The 18,231-nt window shown below is 50.6% G+C and overlaps 1 protein-coding gene across 4 annotated transcripts in view; it reads left to right on the forward strand.

Annotated features, from left to right (window-relative positions):
- NTNG2 (netrin G2) overlaps positions 1 to 18,231 on the forward strand; it is a 76,381-nt gene that overhangs the window by 31,663 nt on the left and 26,487 nt on the right. For all 4 annotated transcript variants that reach the window (XM_059715628.1, XM_059715627.1, XM_006259990.4 and 1 more), the window contains one exon: positions 1,550 to 2,193. In XM_059715628.1, coding sequence (XP_059571611.1) covers positions 1,550 to 2,193 — 644 coding nt within the window. The remainder of the gene's footprint in view (positions 1 to 1,549; positions 2,194 to 18,231) is intronic.

An 18,231-nucleotide genomic window follows, 5' to 3' on the forward strand; every position in this document is an offset into this window, starting at 1 on the left:
TGAGCAGTAGGATTGGACCCTTCAGCCCCCTCTGCCAGACCTTTGCTACTTGAGGCTGAGGGGCCGAATGGCTTTGTTTGGGAGTTTCTTTCCTGGATATTAGGGAAATCTTTCTCGCTAGGAGGGTGGTGAAGCACTGGAATGGGTTACATAGAGAGGGGGTGGAAGCTCCATCCTTGAATGTTTTAAAAACCCAGCTAGACAAAGCCTTGGCTGGGATGATGTAGTTGGGCTGGTCCTGCTTTGAGCAGGGGGTTGGTCTAGAGGTGACCTCCTGAGGGCCCTTCCCACCCTCGTTTTCTGTGACAGATAGGAACAGTGAATATTGTCTTCTCTGCTGACCAGAACCAGAAGGGGTTGGGACATGTACACGGCCAATAGTGGGTTTCCCACATTTGCTGACAGCAGAAGAGTAATGACCCTCAGGAATCTGGGTTTCCATTCCTGGCTTTGCAGGGAATACACTTACTGAGCACGCTTTTCCTTTCTGCTCCATCTCTTTCAACCTGTCCCTGCCTCCTCTCTTCTCCACCCCGGACTCCTTGTCCCATCCTCCTTGCCAGCTAATCATAGCCTCCCCTTGGCCAGCCATACCCAGTTTCACCTCTCCACTTCTCATCAAGTCTGTCTCTTCGCTCCCTAGGCTCCTCATCCAGGATGAGTCTCCTCTCCAACCCACTTCCCAGGCCCTTGCCCCAGTCTCCCCCCACACTGGGGGAGTCTCAGTCTCTTTGCCCATCCTGTCACAGCCCTTCCCCCAATCCACCCTTGAGAGATGTCATCCCTATTGTCGCCCACACTTGCTCTGAGTCCAGGCCAGCCAGTCCCAGTCTCCTCCTTCTACGAACGTCTAATCTAGTCTTCACGTTCCTTCCCTAGGCACCTCATAGGCTGCTGCTGCTATTTTCCCCAGTGGCTCCTTTGCTCAAACATTTCCAGCCTCCTGACTTCTAATTCCCCACCCTAGTGTTTTTGCCCTGCCGGTTTGTCACAGATTGTTATCCTTTCTTCTGTCCCAGTCTCGCTGGTCTCTTTGTCCCTCCCTACTCTCCCACCCACGCTGTGGTCTCAATCTTGTCCCTTCTGCCTTGTCCCTAAGCCAGCTGGGGCACCAAAAGGTGTCACTGGGTGCATCTACATGTGCACTTTAATGCGCATGACCCTATTTTAATGCACATTAAAACAAGCTAATGTGCATTTTTCTACTATCTCACAAGGGAAGTAACTAGATTTAATGCACATTACATAAAGCACATAAAAGAAAGTGTAGACATGCCCACAGAGTACACCAGAGGCAGGCTCCCTGCTCTCGCATCAAGCGCCTGGCCCCATTCAGCCCACAACACCTGGGTTCACATCTACAGCCTTTAGCCGGAGCATCCTCAGTCACCCTGTCAGGATATTAGCAGTAGAAGGTGTGAGTGTCTCAAGCATATGCAGTGAGGACACATTTGGAAACTCCAGCTCCACCTCTGATATTAAGTCTGCAAAATGTCTAAGACTCCTGTTTGTTGCTTTCTTCTCTTGTCATTGATTGTTCTTCTTTCAGGAGAACCCATACTTGTGCAGCGATGAGTGTGACGCTTCCAACCCAGACCTGGCCCACCCACCAAAACTTATGTTTGACACAGAGGATGAAGGGCTGGCCACGTACTGGCAGAGCGTGACATGGAGCCGCTACCCGGAGCCCCTGCTGGCTAACATCACGCTCTCCTGGAACAAGAGCATCGAGCTGACAGATGACATTGTGATAACCTTTGAGTATGGCCGACCCACCATCATGATGCTGGAGAAGTCCCTGGACAACGGGAGGACTTGGCACCCCTACCAGTACTATGCAGATGACTGCATGGAAGCCTTTGGCATGCCAGCACGGAGGGTCAGGGACCTTTCTACTACCAGTGCCAACAGGGTGCTCTGCACGGAGGAGTACTCCCGCTGGGTGGGCTCCAAAAAGGAGAAGAACGTGCGGTTTGAGGTGAGGGATCGCTTTGCCATCTTTGCTGGCCCAGACCTGAAGAACATGGACAACCTGTACACCAGGCTGGAGAGTGCCAAGGGCTTGAAGGACTTCTTCACTGTGACCGACCTGAGGATGAGGCTGCTGAGACCGGCTCTCGGGGGGACGTATGTTCAGAGGGAGAATTTGTACAAGTACTTCTATGCTGTCTCCAACATTGAAGTCATTGGCAGGTACCCGCTGCTTGTTTGCTTTCTATCTTGCTTCTTGGAGGGCTGGGAACGGGGGTATAGTGTTGTTGTTGGAAAGCTGAGCTAAGTATTTATTGATTTAACAGATTATCAACTCGACATCTCTCCCATTCGCCCTCTGATTTGGTCCCTAAATCAGAACAAAGTCAAAAGAACAAGTGTACTTGTATGATGAGTAGCTTGTTGCCCAACAGGAGCCCTCCTGAAGGAAGCACCTTTGCACTGGAGACTGAGCATTGTGCTTCCTTGCGGATATTAAGGCTGGCTAGTGCCTAGAGCGAGGCAGCCAGAAGGGGAATTGGTTGTGCAAAATTCTGCTCCCCGTACTTCCATCTCTGCCACTGACTTGTCCTTCATCCTTGTCCAAGTCACTGAGCCTCTTATATGCTCCATACTCTCCTGCTAGCACAGCTGCTCGACTCGTCATCATCAGTGTCTGACCCTACCTCTGTTTAGAGTGCCGTCTGGCAGCTAGTACCTTCCCGAAAAGGCCAAACACCTATTTTGATGTGTTGAAGGTCACCCTCCTCAGGTCATGGCTCAAACAAGGGAGTTCCATGTGAAAAATGCACCGTACAGGGAGGACGCTAGGAAGAGCAGCCCTCGAGGACCTGCCCTGCTACCCCATGCAGAGAACTGTGTTAGTTGTGAAGGTGAGGGTTACATCGTTACCTCCTGCTATTATAGGCCTGAGCTCCTTCCCAGCCCTGCGAGCTCATCTCCTTCCTGACATGCAGCACCCACTCTGCTCTTCCAGCTCGCAGCCTCCCCGGGGGCAGGTGTTTAGATACATCTAGAATGGCAGAGTCTCTGCCCCAAAAGTCTTACAGCCTAAGGAAGGGAGTCACGCATGAGAGGTGCTGGATGGAGATGGGTAGCCGATGAAGCTCAGACCATCAAACCTTCTTGATTTGTGAGATCGGTCAGGATTTGAACACAGGGCCCAGAGCAGACCATCCGAATGACCAAGCCCCAGGCACCCCCTTGTCCTTTGCCTCAGTCCTGGTTCTGTCGTGCAGCTCAGTCCACTAGCAGTTTTGGGGGAAGCTTTTTGTTGCTTCTTGGCTTTATTCTTTCATTTCTCTGCGCAGTGCCATATGTTGTGTTATGACATCAACCAACAAAGCAAAGTAAGGTGGAAAAGTGCCGAGATGGCTAATTTCCCACCCAGCTTTTGGATTTCGGCTTGTGTGAGACTCGCAGGCAAGAAGGGAGGGGGAAAAAAATCCCACCCAAGGAATGAGAATCTCAACTATCACCACGGTGACAGATGAGCAGCTTGTATCACTTCCAAGCTGTTGGCTTCTAAGACGTACAAGCAGCAATGTTTTGCAGGTGCCACCAGGACGGGCTTTGTCTGAATGTGCTCCAAGGAAATGATGACAAGAAGCTGAAAGGCCCCTCTGTTCTGAGTAAAAGTTTGAGTGGAGGTGCCGGGAGGGAAGCGGCTCAGCTCCCAAGGACAGACCTGCCCTCCTTCAGTCATGGGCCACCCATTGTTTTGACGGGGACCCCCACAAAAGTCTTCCCCTTTCAGAGGCAGTATGTTAGGTCACTGGGAACATTCACACTCACAGAGAGGAACTGGGAAGGGCCGGGGAAGCCACAGGCTCATTTTCCCCTGATTATAACCAAGACTGGAAGCAGCAAACTTCCACGAAGCGGCAGGTGATGGAAATCCCTTTTTCCTTGCAATACGGCACAGCCTGTATGATCTGCTCGTTCCACAAAAGGGAAAGAAACTGTCCCCATAGAAGTATGCTCAGAAACCCCCGGGATAAAGTCGTCCCTCTGCAGGAAAATCAAACCCCCCGTCCTCATTCCAGCCAAGGAATGTGATGGGAGACCCGAGGGCATGAAGGCCTTTGCTCCCTGGTCCATCTCCTGCGCGTACGGCCCTTTGCTTTTGCAGCCAGGGTCGCCTCTCTCCTGCAGGGCTTGCTCAAAGCTTGGCTTGGTGGCTGCCAAGGCACGTGGTTGATGTTGCTGACAGCCGTGGCAAAGCCACAGTAACTCATCCGTGGGTACAGCAAGCCCACTCTGACTGATTCTGTTGGCAGAAGGGATTGTAAGGGAGGCATCCGTTCATTAGGCCTGGTTAGGCTCACGGGCCATGACAGGACTGCGGGGTGTGCGCTTTGGAGGATGCGAAATCAGGATCAGTCACCAGGTGCCCCCTCTTGGGCTTAAAAAAATGGGTGCATTTGTTATCCACTGTGTGGGCAGCCCAAGAGCATGATATGTGGAGCGCTGTGGGGGCAAGCGGTGCTCCCTGCCCTCTGGCATTTTCAGCCCAGGTGAGACTCTCCTGCTGACTTCTTGATCTAGTTTCCACACATTACTTGTTTAAGCCTCGGAAACTCCTCTCTGAGGCAGGTCAGGATCAGCAGCCCCATTTTACGGGGCAGAAGCCAAGGCAGCAGCGCCACCCCCAGAAATGTTCAGGCCTGGGGCAAGTCATGCAGTCAGGCCTGTCTTCCTCCAACACTCTTGTACCTCTTTGCAGCTGGTATTCTGGAGGCTGACGGGAGATGGATCATTTTGGATCCACCCTGCGGACATCCTTGCCCCCTTAGCACCCACTCCCTGCCATGGCAAGAGACAGATGAATGGGATAGTTGGACCTGTGGTCTGATGCGACATCTCTTCCATTCGCTGCTGACATTAGGATAAGAAACAACCTTCAGCAGGTGCCCGGAGAGGTTTCATTGCTCTGCTCGCTTCAGCAGCGAGAAGGATGGGTGTTGATGAACGCCACGGTGCTTCTTTACTCAGGATGCAGTGGTTTTGGAGGAGGCTTTGAGCAGGGCTTACATCAAGGCAGGGCCGGCCCAATTCCCATCCCTGCACACCGTGCTTGTTAGCAAAAAGTAAGAGGTACAGAACATAAAACGCGCTCGGGTGCATTCATGTTCTTTGGAATCACTATAGCTATCGAGAGGCTTTTCCCATCCCTCGGGTGCTGCACTAGCTGGTTCACTTGGGTGTTTCTCCTTCCTTTCTGTGCTGTTCGGGTTCTTCACTATGATACTTTTTCTCTCCTTAATCAGAGACTCAGCGAGAGCTTCACAACAAGGAAGACCTTAAAAAAAAAAACAAACCCAGCACACGAGCCTTTTTGCTCCTGTGGGCACGGCGTTCCACTTACTCTGTATTTACCATTCAAGCCCTGGCTTTTGAGTGAGGCACCTCAGAAACTAAAGCCAGCTCTGACCCCAAACTTAATGAGATTAACTTTTGATTTATTTATTTGTTCTTTCCTCAAGCAAGTAAAAGCCGCAGTGGGTTGTATAATGCATCTCTAGGGCCTTCAGCAGAGGGGAGGATGGGCTTGGACTGCAAATGACCACTGGAAACAGCTATGCTCTTTCCAGTGGGGATGGAATTAAATGTCTTTTGGGCTTGATTTTTTTTTTCTTAATTTCTGAAGACCTCCCTTCTGAATTGGCTGCGTGCCCCGTGAGGACAGCTGCCCTTGGCCACTATGGGACAGTGGCTTCTCTGCATTGCCAGTGCCTACCTTTGGCTTCGGGTAACACTTCCCCTGCTTATGCACTAACTCCTCAACCTCCCCCACCCCACCGTGATAGACGAAGATGAGTTTCTCTGGATGGGAAGAAATACCAGGCTGAAACCAGGGCCAACCTTATCTCCATTCCCAAGCTTTAGAAACTCAGACAGAGACCCAGTTTTGAGTAACCCTTGGTTCCCCACTTAGAAATGGCTCAGTTAATTATGCAGAAGACACCCTTTATCTGCCAATACATGTGGAAAATGAGAGAGGTTCCCCCTCCATCTGGCTTTTCCACAGCTCTCAACATTGCTGCTCAAAGGCCTAATGTTGAGGGGTGTAGGATGTAGCCGTGTTGGTCTAAGGACATAGGCAGACAAGGTTCCTTGGGTGAATTTGATATCTTTTATTAGACCAACTCAAATAGTTGGAGAATAGTTATTAAGCAAGCTTTCGGGTTCAAAAACCCTTCGTCAGGCTAAGGAAGCTGCAGCAGTTGGTGTGTGCTCTTCCTGCATGGAGTGAAAAGTAAAGAAGCCAGGGGCTGGGCTGGGCTGGGCTGGGGAGTCAGATGCCAGGCAGATTATAATGTGTCAAAAATCCAATGTCTATGTTTAGTCCCTGATCTCTAGTATCCAGGAGGTTGATGAAATGGAGCTCATAGGCTCGTCTCCGGGACGTGTGGTGTAAGTTTCCCTTGAGGATCAGGACTGAGAGATTGGAGAGAGAGTGGCCCTCCCGTGAGAAACGTGCCCCCACCGGTAATTGGGTGTTTCTGTCTTTGATGGATTTCCGGTGTGCGTTCATTCTGGTGCGCGGTTGTTGTTTGGTCTCTCCTACATATCTTCCATCAGGGCATTTGGTGCATTGAATGAGATGCCTTACATTTCTGGAGGTGCAGCTGTAAGATCCTGGGATGCTGATGGCTCTGTTGTGGGGTGTAGTCATAGTGGGGGTGGTGGAGATGTGTTGGCAGGTTTGGCATTTCTTGTCCTGGCACGGTCTGGATCTTTTTGGTGTGTTCTGGGCTTGAGGAAGTTTGCTTCTGGTGTTGAGGTTGGCAAGATTCGGTGCTTGTTTGAAGGCTAGGATGGGTGGCTCTGGGAAGACCTTTTCAAGAATAGGGTCTCTGTCTAGTATGGGTTGCAGTTGTTTGAGGATTTTCCGTACAGGTTCAAGGGAGGGGTGACATGTCATAACCAGCGGTGTGCGATTTTTGGGTTGTTTTTTTTCTGTACTGCAGCAGTTCTTCACGTGGTATCCGGGTGGCTCTTTCAAACGTGCGATCTACCTCTCTGGAGGAGTGTCCTTGCTGGGTGAAAGCCTTTTTAAGATCGGTGAGGTGGCGATCCCGGGTGTTCTCTTCAGTACAGATGCGGTGGTATCTGAGGGCTTGGCTGTATATCACAGCTTTTTTGGTGTGCTTAGGGTGATTGCTGGTTCTGTGCAGATATGTATGCCTTACATATCTACAGGAACAAGATTACAACTCAGAATACAGACCCAAAGATATTACTGATCTTATACACTTCATCCTCACACACAACAATTTCACTTCTAATAATCAACACTTCCTCCAGATGATGGGAACAGCTATGGGCACTAAAATGGCCCCACAGTATGCCAACCTTTTTATGAGCCACCTGGAAGAAGACTTCCTCAAGAACTACACCATCAAACCCTTGCTATACTTAAGATCTATTGATGACATCTTCATCATTTGGACTGAAAACCTGCAATCTCTGATTGAGTTCCATCAGAAATTCAACAACCACCATCCCTCCATCCGACTTTCTCTAGAATACTCCAGCACCAGCATCTCCTTTTTAGACACAATGATCAGTATCCACAATGATAAAATACAGACCACGTTATACAAGAAACCCACAGACCAACATACGTATCTGCACAGAACCAGCAATCACCCGAAACACACCAAAAAAGCTGTGATATACAGCCAAGCCCTCAGATACCACCGCATCTATACTGACGAGAACACCTGGGATCACCACCTCACCGACCTTAAAAAGGCTTTCACCCAGCAAGGACACTCCTCCAGAGAGGTAGATCGCACGTTTGAAAGAGCCACCCGGATACCACGTGAAGAACTGCTGCAGTACAGGAAATAAAACCCCCACAAATCTCACACCACTGGTTATGACATGTCACCCCTCCCTTGAACCTGTACGGAAAATCCTCAAACAACTGCAACCCATACTAGGCAGAGACCCTATTCTTAAAGAGATCTTCCCAGAACCACCCATCCTAGCCTTCAAACAAGCACCGAACCTCGCCAACCTCAACACCAGAAGCAAACTTCCTCAAGCCCAGAACACACCAAAAGGATCCAGACCGTGCCAGGACAAGAAATGCCAAACCTGCCAACACATCTCCACCACCCCCACTATGACTACACCCCACAACAGAGCCATCAGCATCCCAGGATCTTACAGCTGCACCTCCAGAAATGTAAGGCATCTCATTCAATGCACCAAATGCCCTGATGGAAGATATGTAGGAGAGACCAAACAACAACTGCGCACCAGCATGAACACACACCGGACATCCATCAAAGACAGAAACACCCAGTTACCGGTGGGGGCACGTTTCTCACGGGAGGGCCACTCTCTCTCCAATCTCTCAGTCCTGATCCTCAAGGGAAACTTACACCACACGTCCCAGAGACGAGCCTATGAGCTCCATTTCATCAACCTGCAGGATACTAGAGATCAGGGACTAAACATAGACATTGGATTTTTGACACATTATAATCTGCCTGGCATCTGACTCCCCAGCCCAGCCCAGCCCCTGGCTTCTTTACTTTTCATCCCATCCAGGAAGAGCACACACCAACTGCTGAAACCTCCTTAGCCTGACGAAGAGTTTTTGAACTCGAAAGCTTGCTTAATAACTATTCTCCAACCATTTGGGTTGGTCTAATAAAAGATATCAAATTCACCCAAGGAACCTTGTCTGCCTAATGTTGAGGGAAGAATTCCTGCCTGTTGGAGGGGAGCCAGGGCCATGGGGAGGAGAGTGGGAGAGAGAGAAAGAGGGGGAAAAAAAAACTTCATGAGAGCCGACATCTCCTTTCCCTCCCCGTCTACTCCTGTGATTACTTTAATTCCAGCCAGCAATTTTTCACAGGCAAGTAATCTAATTGTGACTGTAAATGAAGCTAATTAAGGTGCAGGTACTTAAAACCAAATTGAATCCTCTGTACAGCGGAGCAAGGGACGGGTCATCGAGAGCAAGTAAGGTGGAAATCAATGAGAGACTGATATACACAGTGCAGGAAAGAGAGATGAAGCTATGCACACCTGAGACTGCTATGCTGGGCTAAGAGGTGTGGGGGAGAGAGAGCGTGCACAGGAGTCTCCCGGGATATGAGTACTTCCAGGTGGAAAGGGACAAGTGTGCAGCGAGGAGGTCTGTTTTGCGGAAATCAGGACTGGAGGCTCACAAAGCAAGAGGAAGAGCATTACTGTTGAGAAACAGAGCAAACGGGGGGAGGAGAAACTGCAGGTAAGGGGACGTGTTTGCCTTATTCCATCACCTACATGCTGTAGGCCAAACTTTGCTGGGAGCCATGTTGTTGTGCTAAGGACTGAAGACAAATTAGGATTTCACACAGGACTAATCTGACGGATCATTTCATTTCCATTCACCCCACCCCTTAACTAAATAGCCTGAAATCCTAATTTACCGAACACATAAGCAATGTCAATATTTTCGCAAAGCTTTGAATGCAACGCTTAACCTTTAAGCAAGCCCTAACAGTCCATACAGCTATTCTTACAAGAGCCTTCGGATGGATGTAGTGAGTTCAGCTGGCCAGGCATCCATCACCACACGTCAAGTCAAATTAGAGGCTGCTGCGACCGCTGGGGCACCTTAGCAGCTGTAACAACCCTTCTAGGTTAGTTGAGTTGCTTTGCATCACTGGCAATTCTTCGGGCAATGACCTTGGGGTACCCATCTCCTCGCCAGGTATGGACAGCCGTTGGCTCGCAGGGAGCTCATCTGCGCTGTTGACAGGTCTTGTTTGTAGTGTCCACACACCCTCCTCACCCAGGCAAGCCCAGGTCGGGGTGCCGGTTTAGTTGCTAACAACCCTGCTGTGAAACAGGCTGTACTGGTTTACATGGTACCCAATGGCAGTCCAAGAGAGGCCTGGCTTGACAAGGATGTTGTCCCCCCCACCAGCCCCACTTAAGTCTTTTTCCTTGGGTTTTTATATACTTTTTTTTGTGGCTCTCTTCCATCTGTCATACATATATATCCACAGTGGTCGTTCCCGTTAGACTGAGACTGCCATCTGAATCCTGCTGTCTCGGGCTGCCTCCACGTCCTCTTTTAACTTTTTCACTGACCCAAGTTATACAGAGGTCACTCTAAACCGTGACCTGCTTGCCCTGCTTTTAGTGGTGTTCAGTTAGTTGTGTCAAGACAAAATGGCATTACTCATGCTAAGCTCTTTGCTGAAGTAGCTTTCAGGCCTACAACTTGCATCTGGGAGAACCTGGCACAAACCATGGGAGGCCCGAGGAAACGGGGAGTTTTGCTCGGTGCCAATCACGGTGTTAGTTGTGGCGTGTTAATGGTGCATCTGCCACATACCCACTTCTCTCTCTGCTCCCTCACTTCCCATCCGCTCAGCTGAGCCCGTTTCTCAACTTACATCTGATGGTTTATTTTTGTTCTCTGTCTCCTTCTTGGTATCCTTTTTCTTCCTCTCCTCCTTTTCTTCCATCCTGTTCCTATCGATCTGCTGAGTAATTGGAGAGGCATTGAATTCAGGACAGGAATAGATACGAGAGAGCCCTTGGCCTGCGCTAGGGGCACAAGGGAGGGAAGTGGAAAGACCCTTTCCCTGCATAGGGCTCCGCTCAGAGCTTCGTTCTCCGCTCAGCCGAGCAACCAGTCAAAGGAGCCTCTTGCGATTCAAAGAACAAGGCTCCTCGGGGCATTTCCTGGGTGCAGCTGGATCAACAGGCAGGGAGGGTGCTTCCATCACGCTGCAGCTCTTCGGAGCGATTTTGTCCCCTTTCTAACATCAGGCAGAGCACTGTGCGCTGGGGCACACGCTCTCACAGAGGTATTAATAAGCTGTAATTGAAGTTAATGTGGCGTGGCCAGGACACATGGAACCAGTTATGAGAAATCAGACTGGGGGAAGCAAATCAATTGCAGGCTCATGATTAAGATTTCTCTTTCCTCCTCCCCTCCCCGGCCTCCTTCTCCTCCTCCCTCAGTCTGTCTGTCTTTCCAGCCCTAAGTAATCCCCCGGGGAAAAATATGGAAAGTAAGCTGCAAGCACATTACTTATATTACAAATCACACATGAGAAGTAAGCTTAGGGAATAATAATGCCTCAGCTCCTGGCCCTTCGTCAGGCCAAGGATTAACTAATTAGAAGGGATGATTTTCAGTCCTATTTGTTTTCCTCTCCCCTTCTCCATGATCTGTTTTTATTTTTATTTTTTTCCTGCGGGCTTTTAATTTATTTTTTTATTTAATCTCCTCCTCCTCCTCCCCGCCCTCTCCTGCTGCTTTGGTTTCTAATTTTCTCCCCCACGGTTTTGTGGTGCTGCGAGGTTCACGCTTTCTCTCATGGATTCCCTGCTGGGAATGCATTTCTTTCTGCATAAATAAGAGCAAAGAGTTTGTTGCAGCAAGCCAGAACTCAAGCCCATTATCCTGTCTCCAGCCACAGCCGGTACCCAAAGCTTCCAACTCCTTCTGCCCAGGGATCCCCATCAATGCATCTGCCTAATTGTCTGGTTGCATGCAAGGGGATTTTCTTTCTGTCTTCAAGCATGATACTCAAGGATACTAGGGGTTTCCAGAGACACAGTATCGCCCTCTGCACAGCTGGTTTGCCACATGTGATTTTCGTCTAGAATTTGGGGGTTGGGGACCTTGGCTGGAACTGTGCAATTGGGTGCACCTGTGTGAAATGAGTTGTGTGTGGTCTCGGCCTCTTTCCTACTGCTTGGCTACACTCAATTTTCTGCCCGTTTAGAAATTTGCAGGAGACCCTCTAGATGTGCTTTTGGTCATCTTCCAGGGGGTAAGGCTATTTAATTTTTTTGGTTGGCAGCAGACATGTCCTGTGGAGGGCAGGGCAGCATATGCATCAGTGAACCGCAAGGAAAATACATGACAGCCAGGCAAAGGAGCTTGATAGGGGTGGCTTCCCTCGCATGAGATGCTGCTACCGAGTGCCACTAGCTTGCCCTCAAGCGCTGCCATGCTCTTGCAGTTCCCAGGGAGCATAGCGCACACGTCACCCACCTTTCCTACATGTTCCAAAATAGTTATTCGTGTTTCCCCGAGAGCCAAGATCAGTTGAAATGCCGACTTCCTGAAGCATAGCATACTTGTCACCCACATCCCAATAGGTAACAGCCTCCTTGGTTTCCAGGATTGCCCCTCAGCTGGCCAGTCTGCTCTGATAATCCCGTGCTTCTCCCATGGATCCCACTGGCTGAGCCCACCCCCCTAAACACTGGATCCGAGGGATATGGGGGGATTTCTTTTTTTGACCTGGCTTACACTGAAATTAGGTGTAGCTGGGGAGGAATCTTGCCCGTTGTCTGATAGCTAAATTAAGTTACTCGCTCACAGCAGCTGGTTGCTGATCTCTCCGCATGACTCTTAAAAGCTATTATTCCAAAAGGCTGCAAAGCAAAGCTGAGTCCTAGGAGCCTGGCAGTAGGGGAAGGAAGCAGCGAGAGACGCACACCACAAAGCTCCTCCCTTGTCCACGCACAAGTGACACATTGTCAATATGAGAAGACAGATACCCAAGGTCCTATAACCTGCTTCTGGCTTAATTTTATGATGGTTTTTTACCCCCGTTTTGCACCACGTTGTGTCTGGCCCTGAGCAGATAATAGAATTTCATCAATAGACTGAGGCGGTGATGTATGTTAAAGCACTTAATATAAAGAGACTTCTACAGGAGCCCAAATTCAATTTGGCCAATGAACTCAATTGCAGGCATTATTGCATTCCAGGAGAAAGGCCAGAGAGCATTTATACACATTACTCTGCAAATATTTATGTTTGCATATCCCTGCTGTGTCCTCGCCACCCAGCCCTCCCCTTCTGTTCCCTAGTCCCATATCTACGATTTTTTTTTTTCATAAAGGTTGCTTTGAATGTAAATAATGTTCCACAAGTCAGCAGTATTTCAACAGCTGGCAAATGTCAACTTATTATAAATAAATTGCCGTACCCACCGGAGTGGCTAAGTGCTCTCTTCACCTTGGCATCTTTTAGATGGGGATCTGGGTTAGCAAGAGCAGACAGTGAGTTTCTAAGGGTAGCAAGAAGCATTCCCTCCCCTCCCAGCCACTTCTGGCACAGCTCACCAGACCGTGATGCCATCTCTGGGGCACTAGGATCTTCGTGGAGAGTAGCGCTCACGGAGGCAGGGAAGACAGGAAGCATCTAGAGGATGTTCTTGATCAGTCCGATGCTTTGTACCACAAAGCTGGGCACAGAAGCTGTCTTATGTAGTGTCCTGTATCTTGAGGCTGCCATGACTTGGCTCGTATGATATTAGCTTGTCATATGTAGAGCAACAAGGCGTGGGTCAAGACCTGAATTTTTCAAGAGCGGAGGGTGCGGTTTGCACGGTACAGAAGTGGCAACATCCAGAGCAGGGTCCAAACTTCCCCAGGACAAGGCAGTGACCGAGTTCAGCTCCCATCTCATCAGCCCCATGTCTAGTCCTGTGATGCATCACTTAGAGGGACGGACCTCATCTTGAACCCTGCTGGATCCACCTGGGGGAAGGTTTCAGACAGAGAGAGTTTATTAAAACAACACAAAACAAAAAAGAAACACCACTATTTTCAAACCCCAAAGTTTCCTCCTTTTGTATCAAAACCAGGTTCCCAGCCTAAAAATTTTTGTTACTTTTTTTGAAAAAATAGCAAAACAATACCCCAGATAAAATATTTAATGCTTGAAAGATTGGGGGGGGGGGAGGGGCAGCATTTAGTGAGAAATAAAGAACATGTTCATTTTGGGCTGACCCAAGCCAGGCATTTTAGGATTTGCCTTTTGGTCTCCAAACAGCACATGCAGTCACTCACAAGCTCTGCTCCTGGCAGTAGAGCGAGAGCAGCTTTCTGTACCTCACTGGTCCTTGGCTCGGCTCCTAATTTAGCCTCTGATGTTTTCCTAGCTATCCCAGACATTGAGGAACCTACTTAAGTTTTTCCCTGGGATTAGACTCCAAACTGAACACCTATCCAGGAAAGCAGGATGCTCTCTCAGTTCTCAGCTCATTACAAACCATTTCAGTAGCTTCCCCAGGCGCAGATGGAGTGCAAAGACACCCTCTCCCCGGCAGCGTCCATTGCCTTTTGTCCAGACTGGCTGTGATACTGGTGAAATATTTGCCTGGCGCTTTCCTGAGCTGTCGAAACAGTTGCAGAGAACGAGGTAACAATGGGGTTAACCATGAGCACCGTGCTGCCAAAGTGCTGCGTGTTAGCAGAAGCTGCGGATGACAATACGGGGTGGGGGGAAATAGTTATTCATGTTTCCCCGAGAGCCAAGATCAGTTGAAATGCCGACTTCCTCAGGGACAGAAAGGAAAGAGCTCCCTTCAAATGCATAGTCCCAGGAGACTCATTAAAAGCTCATCAATTATAGTGAGAGCAAACAATTCAGTGGAAAGCAATCATAATCCTTCCCTGGGATGGCAGCCATTAGCAGCATCCCACTCGTGTGACAAGTTTCCCCAGTGCCAGCTATGATAAGCAGGATGGGAGCGGAGATTTACACGAGGAGGCATTTTGTTGCAGACTCTAGGGATGTTTAACTGAGGGCTAACACTGGGGTGGGAGAAAGGAGAAGGTCCAGATGGTCCCTGATCCCAAATCGATGAGGAACGGAGCACAGGAGAGCTCTCCATCTTTACCCTGAGAGGCCATTTGCCTTGGCAGTACAGGACTTGGGCATGATGCATTTATCCCATAAAATCCTCAAGCCGATACCACAGTGACTGACTTGAATCCAGCGCAAGTTACCCTGGGAAGAATCAAAGCTAAAACTACATCTGTGCGAGCTACCCCAGGGCAAGGGTTGTGTGTCTGCAGCTATTTTGGCATGGCTGGTTTATGCAGACGGACAGTTTTACCTGTTTCCTGCTGCTACCTAGCGGCAAGGTGCAGTAATAGCAATAGTTGATCATCTGCCTGCTCCAGAGGCCGGTATGATTTACAATGATGTACAAAAAACAGCATGACTTGCACCAGCGCGAAGGTGGCATGTACCCAGGCCCAGATCATCCACTGGAGAGCATACTGAGACATCTGGAGCAGGTGCTGAGCAGAGTCACAGGGCAGAGATCATCTCTGACTGCTGGTGGGGTCTACAAGGAAGAGCTGGAGGAGCTTACTTTCTCCCTGGCTTCCCTTCTCATGCATGCCAGCCACTGCCTCTCTGCATAGACCAGATCCTGCATGAGTCTTGCATGGAAGTGTGCGTGTCAGTCTCAGGTAGGCAGGACAGGGTAGGCACTGGCAGCCACTATGCGTCGAATCCCATGAGCTCAAGGAAACTTGAGCAACTTCTGCTGGCCTCTTGCTTAGGGAGCATTTCCCCCTCCCCAGCATGGCACCACCATGCTAGAACGGAGGGCTAGGAGTCCCCAGATCAATCCCTGAGGACTCCCTGTGGGGATTTGGGGGGGAGGCTGATGGTCACTTAACCTCACAGTGCCTCTCTGAGCATGCTAAGGGGTCCTTGCCCCCTTGTTACAGGTTGGGAAACTGAGGCAGAGACAAGTAATCACACATGAGGATTCCTGGACTCACAAGGACTCTAAGTGGGCCTAGTTTTAAAAATTATTTATCTTTTAATGTTATTATGGTAAGGAAAGGCCAAAGGCAGCAGTTGCCTTCTCCCTCTTGCAGCCATGCTGGAGGCATGCTGCTCTTACCTGCCAGTTGTATCGTCCTTAGGCACCTTACGCATGGTGCTGCCCCATCCCTCGTGCAGGAGCTCAGCGATGGTGCACGTCTCTAGCCGAGAGCTGCTGCTGACCTCCAGAATGTGGATGCGGAGAAAGAGAGGTGACTAGGGAAGGCTCTCTGCAACTGCAAGCAATGCCTGTGTCCCTGTAGGCTTGGCCCGGGGCTCCGGGATTCTTTTCGTGTCCAGACCCTGGCAGCTTCCTGCCACGCTCCTTCCAAAGGAAGTGGATGGCTAAACAGCCTGCATTAGAAACAAATAGGTAGATGCACCTATAACAAAAGCAGGGGCCAATTCCTCCAGCATTTGTGCCTAGAGCTGGGGAATGCTGTTCGACAGCCTTCGATGTACCCACAGCATCGACTGTCTCCCCCAGACACTGCCCTGACTCTGTGGCTTATCCAGTCCTTGACCTCTCCTGCTCATGCTGCCTCCTCTCTGGGAGGCGCATCCCCACATGGAACTGAACTTGGACCCAAACTTATTTTGCTCAACAGCTGGCAGATGCTACCCGTTGCCAAGACCTGAACCAGCAAGCAACGGGTTCTCTCCCTTTTCCAGCCCTCGGGCCAGGCAGCCTGTACTGCAGTAAGGATTTTATGGTAGTTGGAAGAGAGAGGAGTGGGAGCAAGCCTGGAAATAGCCAGGGGCATTGCTGGACCACACTGTCCATCCCACTTCTACCATTTAAGCCTTATCATTTAATCTCCTTTCAGGAGATGGCTGGATGCCAGAGGAAGACCAGCAGGAACAAGCAGAACTTGCAGCCAAAGCCTGCGGGGCTGGGCTAATGTTATTTTCCCCATTCTCCACCAGCTGGATCTTGGCTAGAGAAAGACGTGCCCCACACTCTGCCAAGATGAAGTGTGTGTGTCCTTGTTCTGGAGGCATAACAATGTGGGGAGGAGAAGTCATCTTAGTACAGTCAAGCCTGAGGAAGGAGTTAAAAGAGGACCCAGGGTGGGGTCCTGGGTGGCACACGGGGTACCGGGGCTGGGAGTGGAAGCATTTGCTCTGGGCAGCAGTCACCCAATAGGAATGGCAGCCCGGGCTGCCTGAAGCCGCTTGACTGTTCATTATTAAATAATGCATCCTGATTGATTGGTCTGAAAAGTGCTGTGTTGCGGGGTCAGGCTGCTCAGGTTAGAGTTTTCTGGTTAGATTGATGATTCTCGAAGGTCGAATTCAGAAAGCAATTCCCTGGCAGCATTGATCCTTTGGATGCAGAGAACTTTTTTTGCACTGTGGCTGGGGCCGGGCAGTGAGAAGAGCTGACCTGGGCCTGGATGGGGGGGCGACAGGCTGCCGCTGTTTCCTCTATATTTAATTTCCCTTGTTTACACGGCTGAGAAGCACAGTGCCCAATCATCGCTACGTGCTCTGAAAGCGCGGCATGCTGGAGCATGCTGCTGCGGCTGGTCCGAGGAGCCTGTCCGGCATCGCCCCGGCCCCGCAGACAGGCAGAAGAAGGTAATCAGCACTTTCCCAGGGGCAGTCAGGGAGCTCCAAGGAACCTCCCTCATTGCTAGTGCCTGACTGCTCTGCATCCTCCTTGGCTGTGCAGGGCCACAGCCCCCCGCTCCCTGTTGGGACCCAACTTCACCCTCTTTGTAGGGGCTGGAAGTCAGGCTGGGTCCTGCTGTGGAGCAGAGCTGTTGTAAGAGGCCTGCAAGGTTCAGATGCCATGCCCTAGGGCCAGGAGCTCTGCAAGGAAACACCACATTGAGCCCTATTTGCTCGCAGAGGTGGTGGAAGGGATATCCAGAGCGGTGGGCTCCAGCATTGCTTGAGGCTGTGGGGGGAGATGCCGGGAGGAGCAGGGGAGAGACACTGACCCTGCAAAACAGCAGGAGCCTCTCCTGCTGTTAATAAAAAGCCCAGTGTCGCCCGGAGCGGACTCTGGCAGCTCAGCAGTGCCTTTCCACCATAAGAAGGGGCAGACCGCTCTCCAGGGAGTTACAGGCCAGTGGCTCTGAATAAGCCTAGTTAGCCTCTGCTGCTCCCGCGGAAAGGCAGCTGATGGCGAACAGCCTCCTGCCTAGAGGAGGGCTGTGAAGCGTGAGGAAGCTGCTACATTTCAGACCCGAGTGGACTCGCCTGCCCTCTCAATACAACAGCGTTTCTATGAGCGACTGCTGGGTCGAGAGACCCGTGCCCGGTAGCGGCTTCCAGTCCCCGTGGCCGGTGGTGGCGGAGCGCGTGGCCAAGCATGGGCGCCCCGCTACCGCCTCCTGAAAGTGTTTCCAAGGAGTTCATTGAGCGCTGCACCCCTGCGCAGGGAGGTACCTGGCCTGCTTGCTCCACCCGAACCTGGGGCAGCGGTGCCAACACAACCCAAGCGCCGTCCCTCCCCATCCTCCGCTCCCACTATGCTGGGGTCTTCTGGGCTTGAATTAGGAAGGGGGAAATGCCCTTTGCTCCATTCTCCTCGGTAAGGCTGAAGCACTGTCGGCACACGCAGGCGCTCGCCCTCTGTCTCCCGTAGATCATGCTGGCCCACATATGTAATCCTA

The sequence above is a fragment of the Alligator mississippiensis genome, chromosome 12, assembly GCF_030867095.1.
Source record: "Alligator mississippiensis isolate rAllMis1 chromosome 12, rAllMis1, whole genome shotgun sequence".
Lineage (NCBI taxonomy): Eukaryota > Metazoa > Chordata > Crocodylia > Alligatoridae > Alligator > Alligator mississippiensis.